The following is an 18982-nucleotide window of genomic DNA, read 5'->3' as shown; positions in this document are numbered from 1 at the left end:
GGGCTTCCGGTGACTTCGGAGTGCCCAATTTAGCTCAGAACTGCAGGGCACTAGTGACTCTGAGTCACCCCAGGCTTGATCAGGTCCCTGGGGCCTGTCACCTTTGTGCCTTTTTTATTTTAATTTTGTAACGGGGCTTGGATTGGGCCCAACCCGGTAGATGTGTTATTGTTTCGTGTGAAAAATCCCAGGGTAACTGCGCCCACTGTGGAGTGGTAAATGCCGGGTAAACACAGGACGGGGCAGGGCCGCCGGGCGGCCGGTTCCAGACCTTCCAGCCCAGCCACAGCGGTCTGGCTCAGACGACTCGTCCCGCTGCTGGAGACCAGGCCATGTTCTGGCTCTCACTGCAGCCTCAGAGACGTGTCCCGAACCCACCGCGGCCTCGGCCACCCCGGTCGGCAGCGCCTGGCCCCCCGCGGGCCCCTCCCCGGGCTGGGCTTCCTGCCGAGCCGTGGTCACGGGCTGAGGCCAAGGCCCAGGATGGGGATGAGCGCTTGCGGGGTCTTCTCTGGCCCGAGTCCGCTCCACCGGCGCGCTCCGCACGAGCGCGGTTCCCCAAGCTCACGGACGGGTGATTCAGAGAGAAGCCTGCCCTTCTCGTCTCCTCCTGGGCTCCGGGGAAGGAAGGGAGGCGCGCTGTCCATCACCTCATACCCTCGGAAGGCCCAGGGCGAGAGTAAAGAACAGAGCCCCGTCCGGTCTGTAGGCAGACCGCGGGGGAGGGTGGGTGCTCATTCAGTCCAGGCCAGGGGGGTTTGACTTCATGTGCCGCGGCTTTAACTGCCAAGAGCTCCAGTCCCGTGGTCTCCATGGAGTCGTTATTCTCTCAACTTTCTCAGGGGACTCAAGTAGAATTCTTTTTTTTTTTTTTAATTCTTAAGCTTCCTCCATTGTCTCCTCTGAGATCCATTTTTTTCTCTTTTCTTTCTTTCTTTTGTATTCCTTCATCTCTTTCAAGCTAATGCCTCTCCCTGAGTGTCTAGTGACCTTGGCCTTCCTCCATGTTGGTGGCGAGGCCCTGGGAGCGGGCGGGGGCCCTGCGTGGGGGCGCACGAGGCCCGTTGACTGTGGCGCTCGGGCCGCTCGACCGCCCTGGAAAGGGTTCTCACTCTCCTGGCCAGGTTGCGGGAACTGAGGGGTGGGTGTCCCGCTGTTCACTCTGTGGCCTGTCACTGCGCCCGCGGTTTAGCCGGTGTCGCCTCAGCCGTGGCGGGGGTCTCTGAGGCCGGCCCCGGGTTATCCCGAGCTCCTGAGCCTGGACTGGGCAGAGTGGTGGACAGGACCCGCCACTGCCTACGGAGACTTTCTGTCCAGCCCCACCTGCTGCAGAGGCTCCTGGGCCTGCAGGTCCTGGGCTTTGGGGGGCACTGGGTGAGAACCGGCCTCCGCCCAGGCCTCCCCAGCCGCTGGCCTCCGCTCCCTGGGTCAGGCCCCCTGTCCTCACCTTCCGGCTTGAAGGCATTCTCTCCCACTTTGCGGTTTGCGCCGCTTGAAAATTCCTTCCCGGTATTCAAGTGGGATCTCAGGAGGTCACGGTGCACCCACATCCCATGTTTAACTGGAAGGCCATCTCCCAAGACCATGCGCCGCACGTTTTCCCTGCCACCTGCCTTCTGGCGTGTGGTGGTGGTGTGAGAGTTTCGTCTTCGGAGGCCCCGGGGAATCCTGTCACAGGGCAGACCCCCCCCCCCCGGGATAAGAACAAGAGGCAGAGAGGGGAAAGGGCAGCTGGGGACTCCCGATCCTGCCATGGGTTGAGAGCCCGGTGTGCCAGAGACAGAGGACGGGGAGGCGGCGGGGAGGCCGGTGGGGCCGACCGAAGAGGGGGGGTCCGTGGCCGCCTCGGCGGGACCTGGGCTGTGCTGACGGTGCCGACTTTACCTTTCAGACCTGGGCCTGTCCCCCCACCTCACGGCCCTCATGGCAGGCGGACAGCCCCTGGGGAACAGCAGCAGCACGGGGGACACTGGCTTCAGCTGCTCCCAGGACTCAGGTAAGCGTCCCAGCTGCCGCGTGGCCCGGTGCCAGGCTAGCAGCCGGCGGGCGGGCCCTGAGCATGGGCCTCTCGCCGCGGCCTTCAGCTTGCCAGCGTTTCGGGGCCTTGGTTTCCCCCTGTAGAGCGTGGGGACTTGGGTGCCGCTCTCCCCCACACGGGGCTGTTGTCAGATCCCAGTGAAGTGAAACCCTTGGAAGAGTAGCCGTGCTGGTGACCAGGAGCTGTTGCTGCTGGTGTCAGACCGGCGGCCGCGCCCGGCTCGGCATCCAGCTGCCCGGCTCTCTGTGTCTGACGGGCCTTTTCCGAGCTGTGTTCTCTTGGGCAACATGCTCAATCCTCTTTCTAAGCCTGGGAGCATCCCCGTTTGTGAACTGGGGGGGTCCTCCCTCTATCAGGGGCAGTCCCACTGAGATCACACCCTCTCGTCGCCATCCTGGCAAGCCCTGGTCCTGCCCTTGAGAAACTTGGTCTCCCTGAAGAAACACATCTCCAGCACAGATGCTCCCCGTCCCCCCCCGCCCAGGTGCTGCCCCCCAGGGGATCCTGCGGGCCGGAGCGCCTCCTTCCGGCCGCTGCTTGCTGCCCTGGCGAGAGGCGGGTGGGCGGGGGCCTCCGCTCTGCATCCCGGGGGCGAGCCTGTGCCCACGAGCTGGGCTGACGGCAGCGGGGAGCCTGTGAAAACTCATCTCTGCCCTGACCTGTTTGTCCCGGCCTCAGCCGGTGTCGTGGAACTCTAGGGTAGGCCGCGGGCTGACACCAAGACCCGGCCTTCTGTCGTGGGCAGTTTTCCCTGGAGGCAGGACGTTCCCTGAGAGTGTTCTGTCACCTGTCAGCTGGTGGGTTGAACCGCTGGTCACGCCGGCCCCTCTCGCCCCGAGTCCCTCGTTTGAGGCCGTGGTATCTTCTCAGCCGGTCCTGAAACAGCAGGAGGACCCCGGGGCTGCCCCGTCTTCCTCGTTTCCGGAGCACTAAGGCCTTGAAGGGTTGCAAGCTGGAGACCAGGATGGAACAAGGCTGGTCCCAACATTCGCCCCAGTGTCCGGCCAGGGTCCCATCTCAGCCTGGAGCCCCGCACCCCCGCTCTGCCCAGCTCTCTCTAATAGGACCCCCTGCCTCTCTGCCTTTGTTTCCCCACTCTTTTGGGGGGTATATTTTTCAATTCTTTTTTGATCCCCAAAGGACTCTATAGTTTCAAGTTTTAAATGTTTATTTAGCACAACATATTTTAACAGTGATGGAAATTCAGACCGTAAGAAGAATCCTCAGAACGCAGAGCTCCTTGTCATAGGGCCCTGCCGCCCCCTCCCCTCCGTCCCAGGCCTGGCTCAATGCCCTGAGTCACTATAGTTGTGGCACTAACCTGCTGTCTGGGGAACACGGCTGTGTTTCCTGTGTCTGAAGCAGCCCCGGGGCTCCGGCTGCAGCCACCCCGAAAGGAGGTGATGCACCCAGTGTTTCTTGGACAAATGCTGCAGGCGGGGAGTTGCACCTGTTGGCGGGATTGAACACATGGGAGAGAGGGTGCAGGGGGGTGGAGAGAGGTGGAGAAGGAGGACCTTGCTTCGCCAGTTCTGTGTGCACAACCCACGCTTGGTTTTAGGAACAGACGTGATGCTGCTCGAGGACTACACGTCTGATGACAACCCTCCCTCCCACTGTACTTGCCCCCCCAAGAGAAGGAGCTCTGTGACCTTTGAGGATCAAGTGGAGCAAATCAAAGGTGGGTCTGTGCTGATGCTTCAGGACAGCCTGGGGGGACAGGCATGGACCTGGGCAAATTCCCTGGCTCAGCCCTGCTCCCATCCCCAGCATCCCAGGCCTCCCCGCCTTGCCCCCCCGCCCTGCTTGCTCCCAACCCCGCCCGTCACACTTGGCCTCAGGCCTCCCACTGCTGGAGTGGGAAAGTGGGAAGGGAGGGGCTGTTGAACTCTAGGTGGAGACACACACACACACACACACACACACACACACACACCCACCCCCCCACCCCCCCACCCCCCCCCCCCCGATTCCCATCTCCTTCCTTGGGAAGCTGCCGGATTGGGTAAAAGTCTGAGCCCTCCGTAGTTTCTCTCCTTTCTGGGTCAGGCATGGGCAGAAATCTGAACTTGCCTGCTCTGAGCCCCGCTTCCTCATGTGGGAAATGGAAGCAGTGGCCCCCCGAGTGTTCCTAGATCAGCAGAGGCTGCTGCTGTGACCATCCCCCCGTGACCATCCGTTGGCCCTGGAGTCGATGAGGGCCCGAGAGTTCCGTGAACAGAATGAGCTCTGCTATGGCGCCCGTGCTTTTCTCCCACCTGTCCTGATTCCAACCCCAGCCCCCAGTCGCCTCTGGATGGGAAACCAGACCCTCTGTTCCAGAGGCAGCTCGGTGCTGGGGTTGGAATCAGGACAGGTGGGAGACAAGTGTTAGGGTCTGGTTTCCCATCCAGACACGCTGATCAGAAGAGGGACAGGGGACCGTGCAGAGTGCCCACGGAAGGAAGGTCCTCTCTGCTCCGAATCCCAGCATGCAAGGACAGCCACCAGCACGACGGGTGCGGACATGGTGTCAGGGACTCAGGGATGCTGACTGTGACAGGAAGGGAGAGCCCTGTCAGAGCCTTGGGTTGGCGGTGAATCCCAGGTTTTCTCCCAGCCAAATTGTGGGGCAGTCACAGTGGTCAGAGAGACAAAGTAGACTCCAGGACAGAGTCTGGCCTGCAGCCTCGTGGGCTTTATCATATTTTACCCCCGGAAATAAAAAATGAGTGACTCCTTCCCTGATCTGCCCAGCCCACCTAGGCCAGTCTGGCCGCATCAGGCCTGCTTAGTGGGGATGGCAGTTGTGAGGGCCGCCTGTCTACAGCCAGAGAGGAGCACAGGGGAGAGGGGCGGGGGGAGGCCACGTGTCTCTCCCCTCTTCCTTCATCACGTGTATGAAGCACGCCGGGGCTGGCTGCAGATTCCCCGAAATGGATGACACAAGGAGTGTTCATCACGTGGGGCGGAAGTTGCCCCCTCTCCAGAAAATGTGAGGGGTAGGGGATGAACTGCCCCCCCCAAAATGGCAGGGGACAGATGGGCAGCCAGGGCAGTAATAGTAAGGCACTGGGTGTGAGGTTGAAGATTTGCTGTCTCTGTTGGTGTGAGTTGTCAGGGCTCCTAATCCTGGTTGGGGCGCAGACCTTGATGTTACTTCCAACCCTGAGGTTCTGGCTGGCGTGAGCCAGTGTGGCCAGGAGATAGGCATTATATGGTTCCAGGGAGCTGAAGTACCAGAGAATTCTTTCAAAGGTGTGGAATTTTGAATATCATTACTAGGAAGTATTTATCAAGCCTCTCTTGTGGGCCAGACCTAGACGTCTCAGAAAGAATTGCTTAATGATCACAGTTTCGTGACCCTAGGAAGAGGTGCCCCGTGACCTTCTCTCTGTAGGTGAGGAAGCAGGTCAGTTCCACGCCTCCCCAGGTAGGACCTGGGACGTCAGGGATTCGAGCCTAGGGAACGTGGCCACAGAACCCACGCCCTCGGTTTGCGCCGCCCCCTCCCCGGGCGGTGAAGCATCCGCGGGCACATTCCCCGTAATCGCGGCTCGCAGCCCTCGGCTAACCTTTCTGCTTCCCCCTCAGATGCCGCCAGGAACCCTGTTCTTCACGTGAAAGCCGAAGTGCACGAGTCCTTGGACAGTTACGCGGCCAGCTTGGCCAAAGTCATAGAGGCCGAAGCCAAGATCAAGCTGTTCGGGGAGGAGGCGTTGCCCGGGGTCCTGGCCGCAGCACGGACGGTCCCGGGGGCCGGCTTCGGGGGCCGCCGAGGCAGCAGGACTCTTGCGGGTCAGAGGCTGCAGCTGCAGAGCATCGAGGAAGGGGACATTTTAGCTGCAGAGCTGCAGAACCGCGATGAGGGCCTCAGGGCGGACTGGCCCACAGAGAGGCGCCCCGGGGAGGGATATCTGGGGTGCAGCCACCCGGAAAAACGCTGACCACGGGGTCTTGTGAGAGCGCCCGCCGGCTCCGGGTGGGCCCTGGCGATGGGACCAGAGACGTCGGAGGCTCCAGGGCAAGCAGACGGAGGTGTGGCCATGACTTTTTGGGAGGGGGGCATGGAAGGGAGACTAGGGACCGTGGCTTGGAAGGAAACGGCCGCGTGGGTTACTTCTACTCCAGGACGTCCAGGGGCAGCCGGGCACTGTCCCAGAGGTCTCGGGAGGTAAGCCCTTCGCAGTGCTCCTGGGAGAACGGCACTTCTTCCAGCCAGAGCAGGACCGTCCCCTGCGCGTCCGCGTGGTTGGTGCAGGCCACCCTGAATGCTCCCCGGAGGAGAACCCAGGAGCAGAGCCTCTCGCAGGGGCTTCCACGCCTCCATCGTGGTGGGGACCTTGCAGTCATCGGGGGCCGCCTGCTGGTGCTAGTGGGGGCGGCCCGGCCCCGGGGCTGCTGTCACTGGGGATGGGGCCGCCCTGCCCCCCTCCCTATTGACTGATGCTTTGGTATTTAAAAAGAAGGGAGCAACCACTATACAAGACACGAGGAAGGAGCAGGTGCCAGATGTTTCATTTCGAGAACTAAAAAAATAATGCATTTGGTTAGGGCCCCCGCCCCCCATCTTCCCAAGCGGGAGCGGGTCTGTGGTGCCCAGCTGGGCGGGGAAACGGAGCTGCTGTTCTCCCGGGAGGGCGTCCCCTTCGCGCAGGGAGGCCTGGCGCCAGCTTGCTCGTGGTGTCCACCGCCCAGAGCAGCCGGCTTGCGGGCCCCGGGCAGCGTGCCACAGGACGGCGGAGAAAGGCGCTCCGCCGACGCTCTTGGCCCAGCTCCTCCTTTTGGACCCTTTGGGACTTCGTGTCACTTCTCGAGCCATCCGGAAAGTGGGGTAAGGGGGTGGGAAGATCATGCACCGCTGTGGTCTTTGATGTCCTCGGCATCTGTAGTGGGGGGGGGGACCCTCGGGCCAACGCGGGCACAGCTTTGATGGCGTCTGACGGCCGAGCGCAGCCCTGCGGGCGCCGTGTGTGGGCTCGCCCAGCCCGGGTGGAGCGGGCGGGGTGGGGGGGCTCCCCGAAGGCCGACCCCCCGGACGCAGAAGCGGAGCGCCAGGAGTGTGAGCTCTCCGGTTAGGGCTTGCCCGGCCCCCCTTTGAGGTGGGACAGCAGTAGCGCAGGGGCGACGTGGGAAGCCGCGGGTCGCCTTCGCCGCCCTCCCCGCCTTCCGAACTCGAGGGCGTCGGTAGAGGGCAGGCCCCCAGGAGATGCAGCTACTGCAGACGGCACGTTCCCTCTGTGGTGGTGTCTTTGGCGCCTCGCCAGCTCCTGGTGAAATGTCGTCCTTTTGCCGTCTGGCGGGAAGCCCTTTCCCGCGGCGTGGGGCTTGCTGCCTTCGCGGCGCCCGCGCCCATCAGCAGTGCTCCCGGTCGGCTGGGCGCCCCGCGGGGGTCTAGCTTCGGGGGGTGGGGGGTGGTGGCGGCTTTTCCGGAGGAGCGGAGGGCAGCTGCACCCGTGGGCTCTGCTCCCGCTCCCGGGGGGCATTCCTAAACCTGAGGGCATTTTTTAAAAAGATCTTATTTATTTGCGAGAGAAAAAGAGGGAGAGCGAGCGTGAGCAGGGGGAGGGGCAGAGGGAGAAGCAGGCTACCCGCTGAGCGGGGAGCCCGACTCGGGGCTCGATCCCAGGTCCCCGGGATCATGACCTGAGCCTAAGGCAGACGCTTAACCTACTGGGCCACGCAGACGCCCCTCCGAGGGCATTTTATGTGCTCTGCGTGTATGTATTTCTCCGTACACTTGTCCGGTAAAGGGACCATATCCTGACCGACTAAGATGCCCGGAGATGGCCTTTGCCTCTAGGCTGCAACAGCCGGGCGGCTTGCCCCTTAGGCCTTCTTGAGAGCAGCACATTGGCTTGCAAGCGGGGGTGGAGGGGGGCTTCCCCAGGACTGCACAGGCCGGGCTGGAGGGAGTCTTGAGACCCCGAGTCCCCACTGGCAGATCCCAGACCAGCTGGGGTCCGCTAGGGTTTCGTCTGGGCCTGTCTAGAGCTAGCACGCTTCACAGAGTCCCCGCCTTCCCTGTTTTCTGCGGACACTGCCGGACGCGGCGCATGCGCTCCGAGCAAAGCACCGGGCTGGGCGCGGGGCAGAAGCTTTAAAGCGTTCCGCTCGTTCCGCTCGTTCTCACGCAGGGAGAGGCCTGGCGGAGCGAGATGCCGAGAAATGGCAAAGTCAGGTCCTCTTACTCTTCAGCGGAGGGAGGCATTTCCAGGTAGGGGACTTAGGGACGGAGGGGACCGTCTGAGCCAAGCCGCGGAGGATTTTGGGCAGCTAGAGCCACAGTTTGCCTATTCAGGAATTCCAGTCTGCCTTGATGCAGCCTTAGAGTTAGAGCGAGCAAGAGCGAGTGAGAAAGGAGGAGCACGGGAGGGAGGCGGTGAGGAGAGGAAGAGGCGGAAATCCGCACACTTTCTCAAGTAACCCTGCCCTCCGTGCAGAAGGTCAAAACCCCAACTGCCCCCACCAAACCCGGCGTGCCAGCTTTATCCTGGGCAGCCTGAGGCCTTCCTAGGGGACACTGGGCCACACGGTCGCTTAAGAATCTCAGTCCTGCGGGTCCCGGTTTTGACAGGCCCACGTTGAGGGCTGTTGCCCATCTCTGCCTCTCTCATTGAAGCTGCCACTTGACCGGGTCCCTGTGCTGTGCCCCGGATGCCAGGCTTGGGGGCCCTGGGGGCGCACGCTCCCGAGCACGCGGCGCTGGGGCGTTCAGGGCCCCGACACTAGGGGGCAGCAGTGGGGCTGTGCGCCGTGGGCCGTGTCTGGCGGGGAAGGGAAGGGTGCGGCTGAACGCCGGTTCGCTCCCCGCGGAGCCGGTGCCCCCTGCAGCCCGCAGCCTCCGGAGCCCCGGCCGGCAGCTCTATTCCGTGCGAGACCCGCCGCGCGCAGCGTCTCCGATGGGCGCTGGGGCGGGAGGGCCGGCGGCGCAGCGTTCTCCAGCCCCATTGCGGGAGCCGCGGTGCGGCGCTGCGCGGAGCCGAGCGAGCCGGGAGACTGCCGCGGGATTTGCAGCCGGGAGGCCGTTCGTGGTGGGACCGGAGAGCGACGGAAAGAGCGCTGATACGGAGGAGATCTTAGGACATGTTCCGACTTGACGACGGAACGCTTCTCCTATCCGGACAGGAGGCCCTTGAGATGCTTGTCGTTAGAGACGGTCTCTGGATGGACCACAGGGTCTGCCCATGTCGAGCGGTCAGCCTGGAGCCCCGGCTGCCCTCCTGTCCACGGAACCGGGGAGGGTGACGTGGCTACGAAAGGGCGAGCGGGGGGTGGGGGCGCGCAGCAGGCTCTGGGTCCCCATCCCGCGCTGCCGCTTCCGAGCCGGGCAGCCTTGGGCCCCTCAGTCTTGCATCGCGGTTGTCTCATCGATACGACGAGGTGTGCAATGTCTTCCTCTGTGGGGACGCGGAGTCCAGGTGGACCCCCTCCGAGGTGACCCTGCGGATCGCTGCGTCCTGCGCGGTACCTGGAGCTGAGCCCCCCGGTGGCTGCCCGGTCGCGGGAGGTGGGTGCGTTAGTCTGGTTTTAGGGGCATCTCCAGGACAGGAAGTGAAACTCTGGCGAGGATAACTGTTATCCCGGATAGGAGGTGCTGAGGGTTGTTGCCATGGGAATTGTCGTGTCTTCTGGGAAGGGGGATGTGGCGAGGCAGGGGAAGGCAAGAGAAAGGGAGGAAAGGGTGAAGTAGCGTTTGGAATTTAAGAGATCTGAAGGAGCAACAATGAGCTTTTCTGTTAATGGCAATCAAAGATGATGGGCCCCTGGGGGCCTGCTGGAGAGTCCCAAGCCAGGGCCACGAGCTCAGCCTTGACCTCCCTTACAGCCCCTGCGACGGGACCTGGGTGCTAAGGACAGCTCTGTCCCCCAGTGATAGTGACTGCTTGGCCGGGGGTCTTGGGCTCATAGAGTCCTTTGATCCTCCAAGCCCCCGTGGCAGGAGGCCATACAGGGATGGGAGTCCACGCTGGTACCCACAGTATATGCAGAACCCCAGGTGAGTCCCATGGAAGACGGAAGGGACGTCACAATTTTCACTCTAAAGCAAAGGAAAATGGCTGTCATATGTGACTGTAGGAGGGGACAGAGCCTGACCACCCTTCTGGGTTGGGGAGCAGGGACACACAGAATCCAGGGAGAGAAGCCTAGGGATTGTCTGACCTCCCAAAGTGCATTAAGCCAGAGTCTGGGTCAAATGCCAGGTCTTGGCCATGTGACTGAGAAGGAGCCAACTTGCAACTTTGCAGAGGAGGAGGAGAAAGGGAGGAGGTGGAGGGATACTTAGAAGTCCTCATTATTAGAATAGGCTAGCTGGGCTCAGTAGGTGGGTAGAAACTGTTGGAGACCAGAGAGCTGGGGAGCCTGGAGTATCGGCTTCCCAGACCTAAAAAAAAAAACGGCAACCCAAGGAAAGTGATTGGATTTATTTGAAAGATTTCAAAGCACAAACTCAAATCTGCATAAGATTACCAAGAGCACAATTTTGCTCAATGTTATTTTTAGGAGAACATAATACACAAAGCTGTGTTCATTTCCCTCAGAATTTTCCTGAATAGTATTAACGGCTTAGGAATTAGAAGCCATTTCTGGTTTTCCTTGTCACACCACCATTCTGAAATATCCCAAGTCACAGGTAAGTGAGCCCCTCCCGGATGAAAAGACAGCCCCACGGGGATCACGGGCCTGGGCAAGCATGGCCACCCCGAGTGCTGCGGAGCGAGCCTATTTGGTGGGAAGCAGGTCTGTCACTCTGGTGTGGATACGCTAAGAGACAGGAGTTCTGGGCTGTGTTCTGATAATGGACCCCTGGATGCAGAAGTTGTTAAAAACCTTCAAAGCAAAACAAAAGCAAGCTAATCCTGAAATATATTTCACTTGAAGTTTTTGGATGGTTTTTTTTTAAGATAAGAAAAATGCTTAGGATTATTATAAATCATAATATTTATAAATGAGTAAAATATATTTAGAATAGTTTTGTCTACCTGATTAAATATCTGTTTTGGTACATGTATAGCTGTGGAAATTGTGGATTTGTACTTGGGCTGTGGACTTTGAGTGTGTCCCCTTGACCCACTGTGTGCAGCCACATCCTCGAGTGCAGCCTCCCTTCCGGTGGGCTTACAAGGGGAAGGAGACAGAGCAGGAAGGAGCTGATGGCTGTAGAACTGGGAGGTGGCGATGTCCACACCACACTCACCTCAGTACATCCATCCATGTGCTGTTCATAAATTCCTCCAAGACAATTAAATTCAGAGACTATTATTAAATGACTTAGCATGACCCAGAAATACAGAACACTCTCATTTTTATTTAAGATTTTTTTTTAAAGATTTTACTTATTTATTTGAGAGAGCAAGAGAGAGAACATGAGCAGGGGGGAAGAGGGAGAAGCAGGGAGCCCGACATGGACCATCCCAGGACCCTGAGATTGTGATCTGAGCCAAAGGCAGATGCTTAACCCACTGAGCCACCCAGGCACCCTATTTTTTAAAGATTTTCAAGAAATCTCTACATGCAACATGGGGCTCAAACTCACAACCCCAGGATCGGAGTCACCTGCAGTTACCGCCTGACCAGCCAGGCACCTCCTAACCCAAGGTTTTTAAAGGAGGTTTAAAGGGGGGTGGGGCGGGGGGTGGGGCCTGCTGTTTCTCCCCTGGCTCATGCTCTCTCAAATAAATAAAATCTTAAAAAAAAAAAATAAAGGAGGCTTAATGAACACCAACCCACTCTCTAGATGTCTGTCCCATAACCAGAGGCAAAGGGTGGGGGGCAGGTTGCCAGTGAAACTCAGCAACCTCCAGGCACAAAACCTACCACCTTTACCTGACCACCTCACCTGCCACCACTGAGATCATAATCCTGGGTCCAAGCTGCAGCTGAGTCCCAAGGTCCAGCTATGGGACCGGCTGGGGCCGCCCCAACATAAAGGGAGTCGTGAAGTGTCAACGCTGCCTCTAGAATGTTTTCTCTTTGCTGCCTCCTTGACTGCTTGTCTGGCCTGCCCGCTCCTTTTTAACACACAGTACCCACACTCTGCAAAATTAACAGCAGGGGACCTAACTCCTTTGACAAATACCATTAAATTAAAAAAAAAAAAAGTAAGTTTTAAGGTTCCCAGCAAAACGGAGCAGAAAGGTCAGAGTTCGCATGTACCCTCTGCCCGCCCCCCAGGCCCCCCTACTACCGACGTCCTGTGCCAGAGCGGACAGTACAATTTTGATTTTCTTCTGGGCTCTTCTGGCCAAAGAGCTACTACTCCTTGACCTCACTGAGCCCTCCAGTAGCCTCTGCCCCACCCGCCTTCCAGCACCTCCCTACAACATCTCCGTTACTGTTTTATTACAGGGCAAGAAATGACGTACGTCCTATGCGCTTCCAGTGGTCATTTCAGTTGTTCCATGAAGCCCTTCAAACTCCGTGGCTTCGTGGGGTCCTAACACAGCCCCAGGACACAGGTGGTACAAATAGGATTACCCGCACTGTAGAGAGGAGGAAACAAGCCCAGAGAAGTCACATGGCTTAAGCAGATCCCATAACTCATTGGTAACCAGAAACTAAGACCCTGGTACTTTCCAGAAGTCATGCAGTAGCCCTGTTTGGCTAAAGCTCCTTGACCCCACTGAGCCCTCCAGTAGCCTCTGCCCCACCCGCCTTCCTTTTCCCTTTGACCATTTACCACATTTCCTAATGTGAAAACATATGTGCCCTGTCTAGGGTGAGAGCCAGATGCTGAAGTCCAACTGAAGTTACTGAGCCAACAGAAGAGTTCTTTGTCCTCTATCCACAAAGCCAATCTGCCTTCTCTCAGTAGCAGGTGTCTCTGGCCTTGCAGCCAGCCTGTGGGAAGGGGCAGTGCCGGCTCTCCACGCAGCACAGGGATGCTTTGCCTGGCCCCCCCGTGAGTCCTGCACGGCCCAGCTGGAGAACAGCACGGCACTTTGGGAGAGGGAAGGGAGGATGATGGCAGGGTTAAGTCTACAGGAGCATTTCAGCTCCGAACCCCCAAGCTACAGGCCTGGGTGGAGTCAGACACTAGAGTAAAGGAAGACCCGGAATCCTAAGACTGGATGGTCAACAGCTTTCAGTTGAAATCTAGAAGTTAGAGAGGGGAAGACCGGAAGCCAGAGCTTCCAGAGCTCCATCATGGGAGCTAGCCGCAATGCTCTGTGCTCCCTGCTGGAAGCCAGACCCCTGTACTTGGGTAGAGAGGTACCGCTAATCGTGACAGACGGTGACTGGAAGTGAAGATAACATGCTTTGTAAAGAGAAATGAAAAAAAGCTCCTCTGTGGGATTCTATCACACAGAAGCCAAAACAGAAAAGGTTATCAAGTCTAGAAAAGAATAGAGAAAGAGTCTTATGTTACCGAGAAGACCAGAAAACGTGGGTGAAGGTAGTAAAGCATGAAATAAAAAGTCATATTCAGGATATCTTAAAACAACCAACTTCTTTAATTAGAAAGCAACAAACATGCAAATGGCAAGTGTAGAAATTTATTTGAACCAACATTTTCACTATAATGAAAATTACTCTTCCACATTGATCCAAGCTCTCATATCTGAAGGTTAGGGAAAATATTGCACTTTGCATTTTCTAGCACTCCTCACACATGGCAAAAAGTTTTTTAAACATTTTGCTAGTTTTGTTTTACACACTCTTCCAAATTCATGCACACAATCATTCCAAACCAATGTTAGGTTATCCCGAAAAAAGGGAAAACTCCAAAACACCATAACCTTAAAATTGCACTAAAGCTCTGTAAAGAAAAAAATAGAATAAATGTCTTCTACAAATTTCAGAACATCTAAGTGCTTGCCAATAACAGTTGGTTATTCCTCATCCTCATTTTCATTCTCCTGACCAGAGCCTTCTGATCTGTCACCCTCCAACCGGTCTGCAAAACATATATGAGACCCACAAGAAGAAATGCTTTTAGTATTATAATTGAAAGAACTTTCAATACCTTTTAGTTAAAACTGATTAACATGTATACAGCCCAACACATCATCATGTAAAAATCAGTTCACTTCTGTGTGTAGATAAGTTAGTTTTTGCTGCTAAAAACAAATAAAAAACGAATAAAGGAAACAGAGCACTGTAACTTTGAATATGCATGTAATTCTAAACCGATAAAAACTAAAAAGAAAAACCCTAGGGATCTTGATATATCACGGTCTACTGCAGTGGTTTTCAAACCATGTTCCTTGGAGTCCAGGAGCCTAAGGAGGTGTATCGTGCCACCAGAAAGACTGAGGGGAGGCTGTGGGGGAACCTGGGGACCATTCTTGAGGATCTGTGTGTTTAAAGATTTTTTAAATATCTGCTATGTTCCAGGCGTTGTGCTAAGAACGGTGGCCAAAACAGACACGTGGTCTCTGCCCTCAAGGAGCTTATCTAGATTAACCACTCAGGTGAAAATATAATTATAAACTGGTGAGTGAACACGGCATGCTCTCTCCAGCTTTCACGATTTATCCTTGCTGTTCCTCTGCTTGGGACACTCGCCCAGTTTTCCAGCTATAAAGGTTCTGCTTACTCATCTCAATACAACTATTATCCCCTTTGTGAAATGTTTCCCAGACTTTTTCACACATCCAACCTGCAGAATGATGAACTCCTTCCTCTACACTCTAGACTCCCTGTGTCTATTGCGCAACGAAGATCCTAACTGCAGGGACATTTATTTGCGTGTCTTCTTACAGACCAGACCTCAAGAGCTTTTTGAGCTCCTGCGAGGGTAGGAGGTTTTTCTTTTTATCTTATATCCTCAGAGCCTCGTACAGGATGTTCAGGGACAGTTTATGAAATAAACGCATAGAAGTTTTACTGAGATCAGATATGTCACATTAGGGTGTGTAGAGAAGGCAACAGTATAAAAGCACTGGCACCATGAGGATGGAGCCCATTCGGCCACAGAAGCATTTGCCCAAGGCAACGTGGAAAATACGAAGGTTAAACATGGGGGGAGGGTTGAGCCCCACTGTCAACTGCGAGAAGACTGAATCCTGAAATTTTATTACCTACGGAGGCTTAAACTCTCTCACTGGATCTTAAGTCAACAATACCAAGAGCAGTAGACAGAAGAGACTATATATTTATTGTCCAGCTGAATTGGACTAAATCCCCTCTGTGCAGACTCCATTTCAAAGCCAAACTAATGAGATGATGTATGTGTATATGATTTACAACCTAAATTATACAAATTTTAGCTATCATCATTATTACATAAGTGTTCAATACACATTTGCAAAATAAGTGAACAAAAACAAGATTTGGATAGACCTTCATATATCACCAAGGAATCTAAACACAGTGGAAGAATCGCTGATCAATAAAAGGCTACCTAACGAATGTTAATATAAAAGAGATGACACTCTTTTTGTTGTGTGATATACTTTCATGACAGAATAAAACATGAAGTTGCTATCAGCTTAAGTAGATTACCATGAATGGGAATCCTGGGTATGACTGACTAATTCAACAAACCTATTCCTGTCACGTCGGAAGCATGAGGAAGCAGGTCACACTATTTCTTTCAAAGTGTGTAGGGTTCTTATCCAAATTCCTTTTGTCACACTATGAATGAAGATGGGGAAATGGGAGGGTTAACAAGAATTGTCTCAGCCTTTAAATCAGGGAGTTTAGGGTAGACGTTAGGATTCTGCAGAGTCCAGGGGCGCCTGGGTGGCTCAGTCGTTAAGCATCTGCTTTCAGCTCAGGTCATGGTCCCAGGGGTCCTGGGATTGAGTCCCACATCGGGCTCCCTGCTCCACGGGAAGCCTGCTTCTCCCTCTCCCACTCCCCCTGCTTGTGTTCCCTCTCTTGCTATCTCTCTCTGTGTCAAATAAATAAATAAAATCTTAAAAAAAAAAAAAAAAAGGATTCTGCAGAGTCCAAAGCAAGCCATAAGGAGACAAGTGAGGGCCAAGAGTGTCTAATACAGGTCAGTGAATAACGGACAGTGGCTTCCAGAATGAGGAAGGGGGCAGAATAACTGTTCTTTTCTCAAACCCATCTCAACCAACTGCTGCACAGTCCTCTCTCTCAGAATGGAAACCCAGTTTCTAAGAATAAATTAAATGCAATCTTTTGTTCATGAAGTGCTACACCTCTGAGGCAGAAGAACTGCAAAGCAGCTCAATGCTGACACCAATCTCTGGTCGGCAGTTACAGACCGAGGAGGTCTGAGAAACACTCTTCTTTTAAATGAAAACTGAAAATAAGAGTCACTTCTACATCAGGAGACCCACCTCGAAAAAGCCATAGGCCCTAACTAACCAATGGGTTAGTTACAACCAGGCACAGTTAGCAAAAAAGGGAAAACTCCACACGTAGCCATGCCCCTTCATCTTCCCCCTTTAGAAACAGCCCCCACCCTCGGCCTCGTGGCAGACAGCCTGTCCTCTGCTTTCCTGAGCCACTCCTGGGCAGTGGATTCAATAAACTTCTAGCTCCTTTGTTCTGCCTCAGGTGGATACTTTCACTGCCCGTGCCACCGGCTTCCACCCAATCTGCTTCATCCCACATTTGGGGGCCCCCATCCCATCGAGAGAGACACCACATTTAGACACCATAGTCTTTAGTGAAGTATTCATGAGAATGACTTTGGTTGCTTTTTGGAAAATGCGAAAGCTCAAGCCCTATTTAGATAAAATGAGTAAAAATCTTCAGGGGGTAGGACCCAAGTATTTGCAGCTGAAAAAGCCCGACAGGGGATCTGTAGTGCAGCCTTCATTAAAAATCACAGCTCTACCAGGAAGGCGCCGCCCCGAATCTATTCCCTGGACTTCCCAGGAAGCCTTGTGGAGTAATGGAGGGGCTGGACTATTCTGTGGCTAGCCTGCGCCTGCAGGATCACAGTCCGTTACTAACTCTCCTCGACTGTGCACACGTGATCATACTTGGAATACTGGAGACCAGGAGAGAAGGAGAGGACAGGGGTGGATAACTGACTCATCAAATAACTGGATATCTTAAAGATAAAAGCAACTCTCGGGTACTTCTTCTCTCCAGTCTTTTACATGAGGGTGAGTTAAGTTGACTAAACCAATTAGAAATTACGTCTTTTTGGTTGACAGCAAAAAGGACTGGAAGAAAATGGAATCTTCATGCTATAAAACTTACCTTATCTAATGCTAAAACCAAAGGGGGAGGGGAGTAGCCATGAGCTAACAAACTGCTACATCGGCAGCTGCATAAAACAGACGCGGCATAAATGAGAGAAGAATGGTTTTCAATAGAAAAACTCGGGAAGAGCCATTCGCCAGATAAGCTCTTTACAAGAACAAGTGAGTTTTAGGAATCCTAATCAGCAAATGTTTTTCTTGTTCTAGAAAATGCTGCCTCCCTCAAATCTGAAATCTAAATGGATGAATTTTAAGGGTTACTCACTGTTACTGAAGAAAATGGATCGAAAGTGTTACAGTGATTAATAATACAGGAACCCAAAAGCTACTGCAAAAATATTTTGTTGAACTACTAACCTTTTCTGTTTACATTCCATTTGAAATTTCCATTCTTTCCTGGTAGTAGTTAATATTAACAATTTGAATATTTTCTCCCCACCTCCTATGGGCTTCTTTCAATTCTTTAAATGTGCTCCACACTCTCCCCTCTAGGACTTTGAAAATTGCTACCTACCCTTTACTTTGCCTGGTACACTTTCTCTCCATTCCTCTCTCTGAGGAAGTGATATTTAATCCACGGCCGACAGACACCTGACGATAAGTAGAAGGTATCCTAACAAAGAGTGAGGATGGGAGGGGGTAGCATGGTGATAAAGATCCTGAGGTAGAAAAGACTTTGATGTGTCCCCCAAGTCAAAGAGGGCCAGAGTGGACAGAGTGGACAGAGAAGGAGAGAATGCTGGGAATGAGCCTGAAAAGCAGTTTGAGCTGAGATCACCCAGTGGACTGCATGTCATATTCATGATCTAAAGGTATTCCTGCAAGTGAACTTTCCAAGGTCAAAGGGAAGTAAGGGCTTGGAAGCCAGTTTCACATTCAGGCTTTACCATTCATCAGTTGTGTGACCTGGGGCAAGTTATTACAAATAACCAAAGTTGTAAAGGTTTGGAGCTAATTAGGAAAAATTTGTGAAATGACAGGTATGGTCCCTCATACATTATAGATACTCTAGAAATGGTGGTGGTTGTTATTATTAAATAATAGATAATATCCAACATATGAAGAAATTTAATTTATGAAATCAGTGAAGAACAACAAATACTCTTTTGTTTGATAAATGTATTTTGTTTATAATGGATACTGGATCTCTTCTATTATTACAAACAGATTATTCACTTCCTTCTTGAATATTAGTTATAATATTTACATTTTGTGTTTCTTTGGCACCAAACCTCACAGTGTATCAGTGAAAACAAAAAAAATATATTAAAAAAACTTACTGAGGTTATGTGTTTCAACCCTTGCAGTAGCACGTTACATTTATTTTTGTCTGGGCTAGGGTTAATTTTGACCACGTCTACCACTAAAGGGTACTTACTCTAACAGATCTTAAGGATTACGGTATGATCCTCCACGCTGAGAAACACAGCTGATAAAAGTTTTCAAGTGACTTTGTCTTTTCATTCTGACATTTTTCAATACACTTGGTTCGTGAGGAAATAAGTTACTGTACTAAGATCAAGAGTTCACAGAACTCCTAGCTCAGAAGTTACGTTGCCTTCATTTTATGGTTAAAAGAAATTGTACAAATCACTTTAAAGCAGACCTGAAATAATAACATGATGTAATAATGGTGTTAATAATACACTGACAGTTCTTACCAGCTCGGATATGGTTCAGCGAAGCCAACATCCTCAACATGAAAGAGGCTGGCACCGTGATGGTGTTTCTGGTCTCTTCCAGCATGAGTTCGTTTCGAGTTATAACCTACGGGGCAAGTGAAACAACCACGTCAAGAACCATGATGTAACTGTACTTTTTCCTTGAAGATTAG

General features: G+C 53.7%; 2 protein-coding genes and 1 long non-coding RNA gene across 11 annotated transcripts in view; 2 read left to right on the top strand and 1 right to left on the bottom strand.

The window, feature by feature from the left end:
- GPR161 (G protein-coupled receptor 161) overlaps positions 1-6518 on the top strand; it is a 47725-nt gene extending 41207 nt beyond the window's left edge. For all 6 annotated transcript variants that reach the window (XM_036076772.2, XM_036076777.2, XM_036076775.2 and 3 more), the window contains 3 exons: positions 1892-1996; positions 3600-3719; positions 5612-6518. In XM_036076772.2, coding sequence (XP_035932665.1) covers positions 1892-1996; positions 3600-3719; positions 5612-5964 — 578 coding nt within the window. In that variant the 3' untranslated portion in view covers positions 5965-6518. The remainder of the gene's footprint in view (positions 1-1891; positions 1997-3599; positions 3720-5611) is intronic.
- Positions 6519-7390: 872 nt separating this feature from the next.
- On the top strand, positions 7391-15901 carry LOC144382588 (uncharacterized). Its single transcript, XR_013449819.1, has 2 exons — positions 7391-8234; positions 14357-15901. It is a non-coding gene; the product is annotated as an uncharacterized LOC144382588 (long non-coding RNA).
- The window catches only part of DCAF6 (DDB1 and CUL4 associated factor 6), a 133384-nt gene continuing 127854 nt past the window's right edge, over positions 13453-18982 (bottom strand). For all 4 annotated transcript variants that reach the window (XM_078077923.1, XM_036076763.2, XM_036076767.2 and 1 more), the window contains 2 exons: positions 18810-18915; positions 13453-13916 (listed from right to left, as the gene is read on the bottom strand). In XM_078077923.1, the coding sequence (XP_077934049.1) occupies positions 13852-13916; positions 18810-18915 (171 nt within the window). In that variant the 3' untranslated portion in view covers positions 13453-13851. The remainder of the gene's footprint in view (positions 13917-18809; positions 18916-18982) is intronic.

The sequence above is a fragment of the Halichoerus grypus genome, chromosome 7, assembly GCF_964656455.1.
Source record: "Halichoerus grypus chromosome 7, mHalGry1.hap1.1, whole genome shotgun sequence".
In the NCBI taxonomy this organism is placed as follows: Eukaryota; Metazoa; Chordata; class Mammalia; order Carnivora; family Phocidae; genus Halichoerus; species Halichoerus grypus.
Note: the sequence above shows the minus strand (reverse complement) of the source record. Positions and strands in the feature narration are given on the sequence as shown.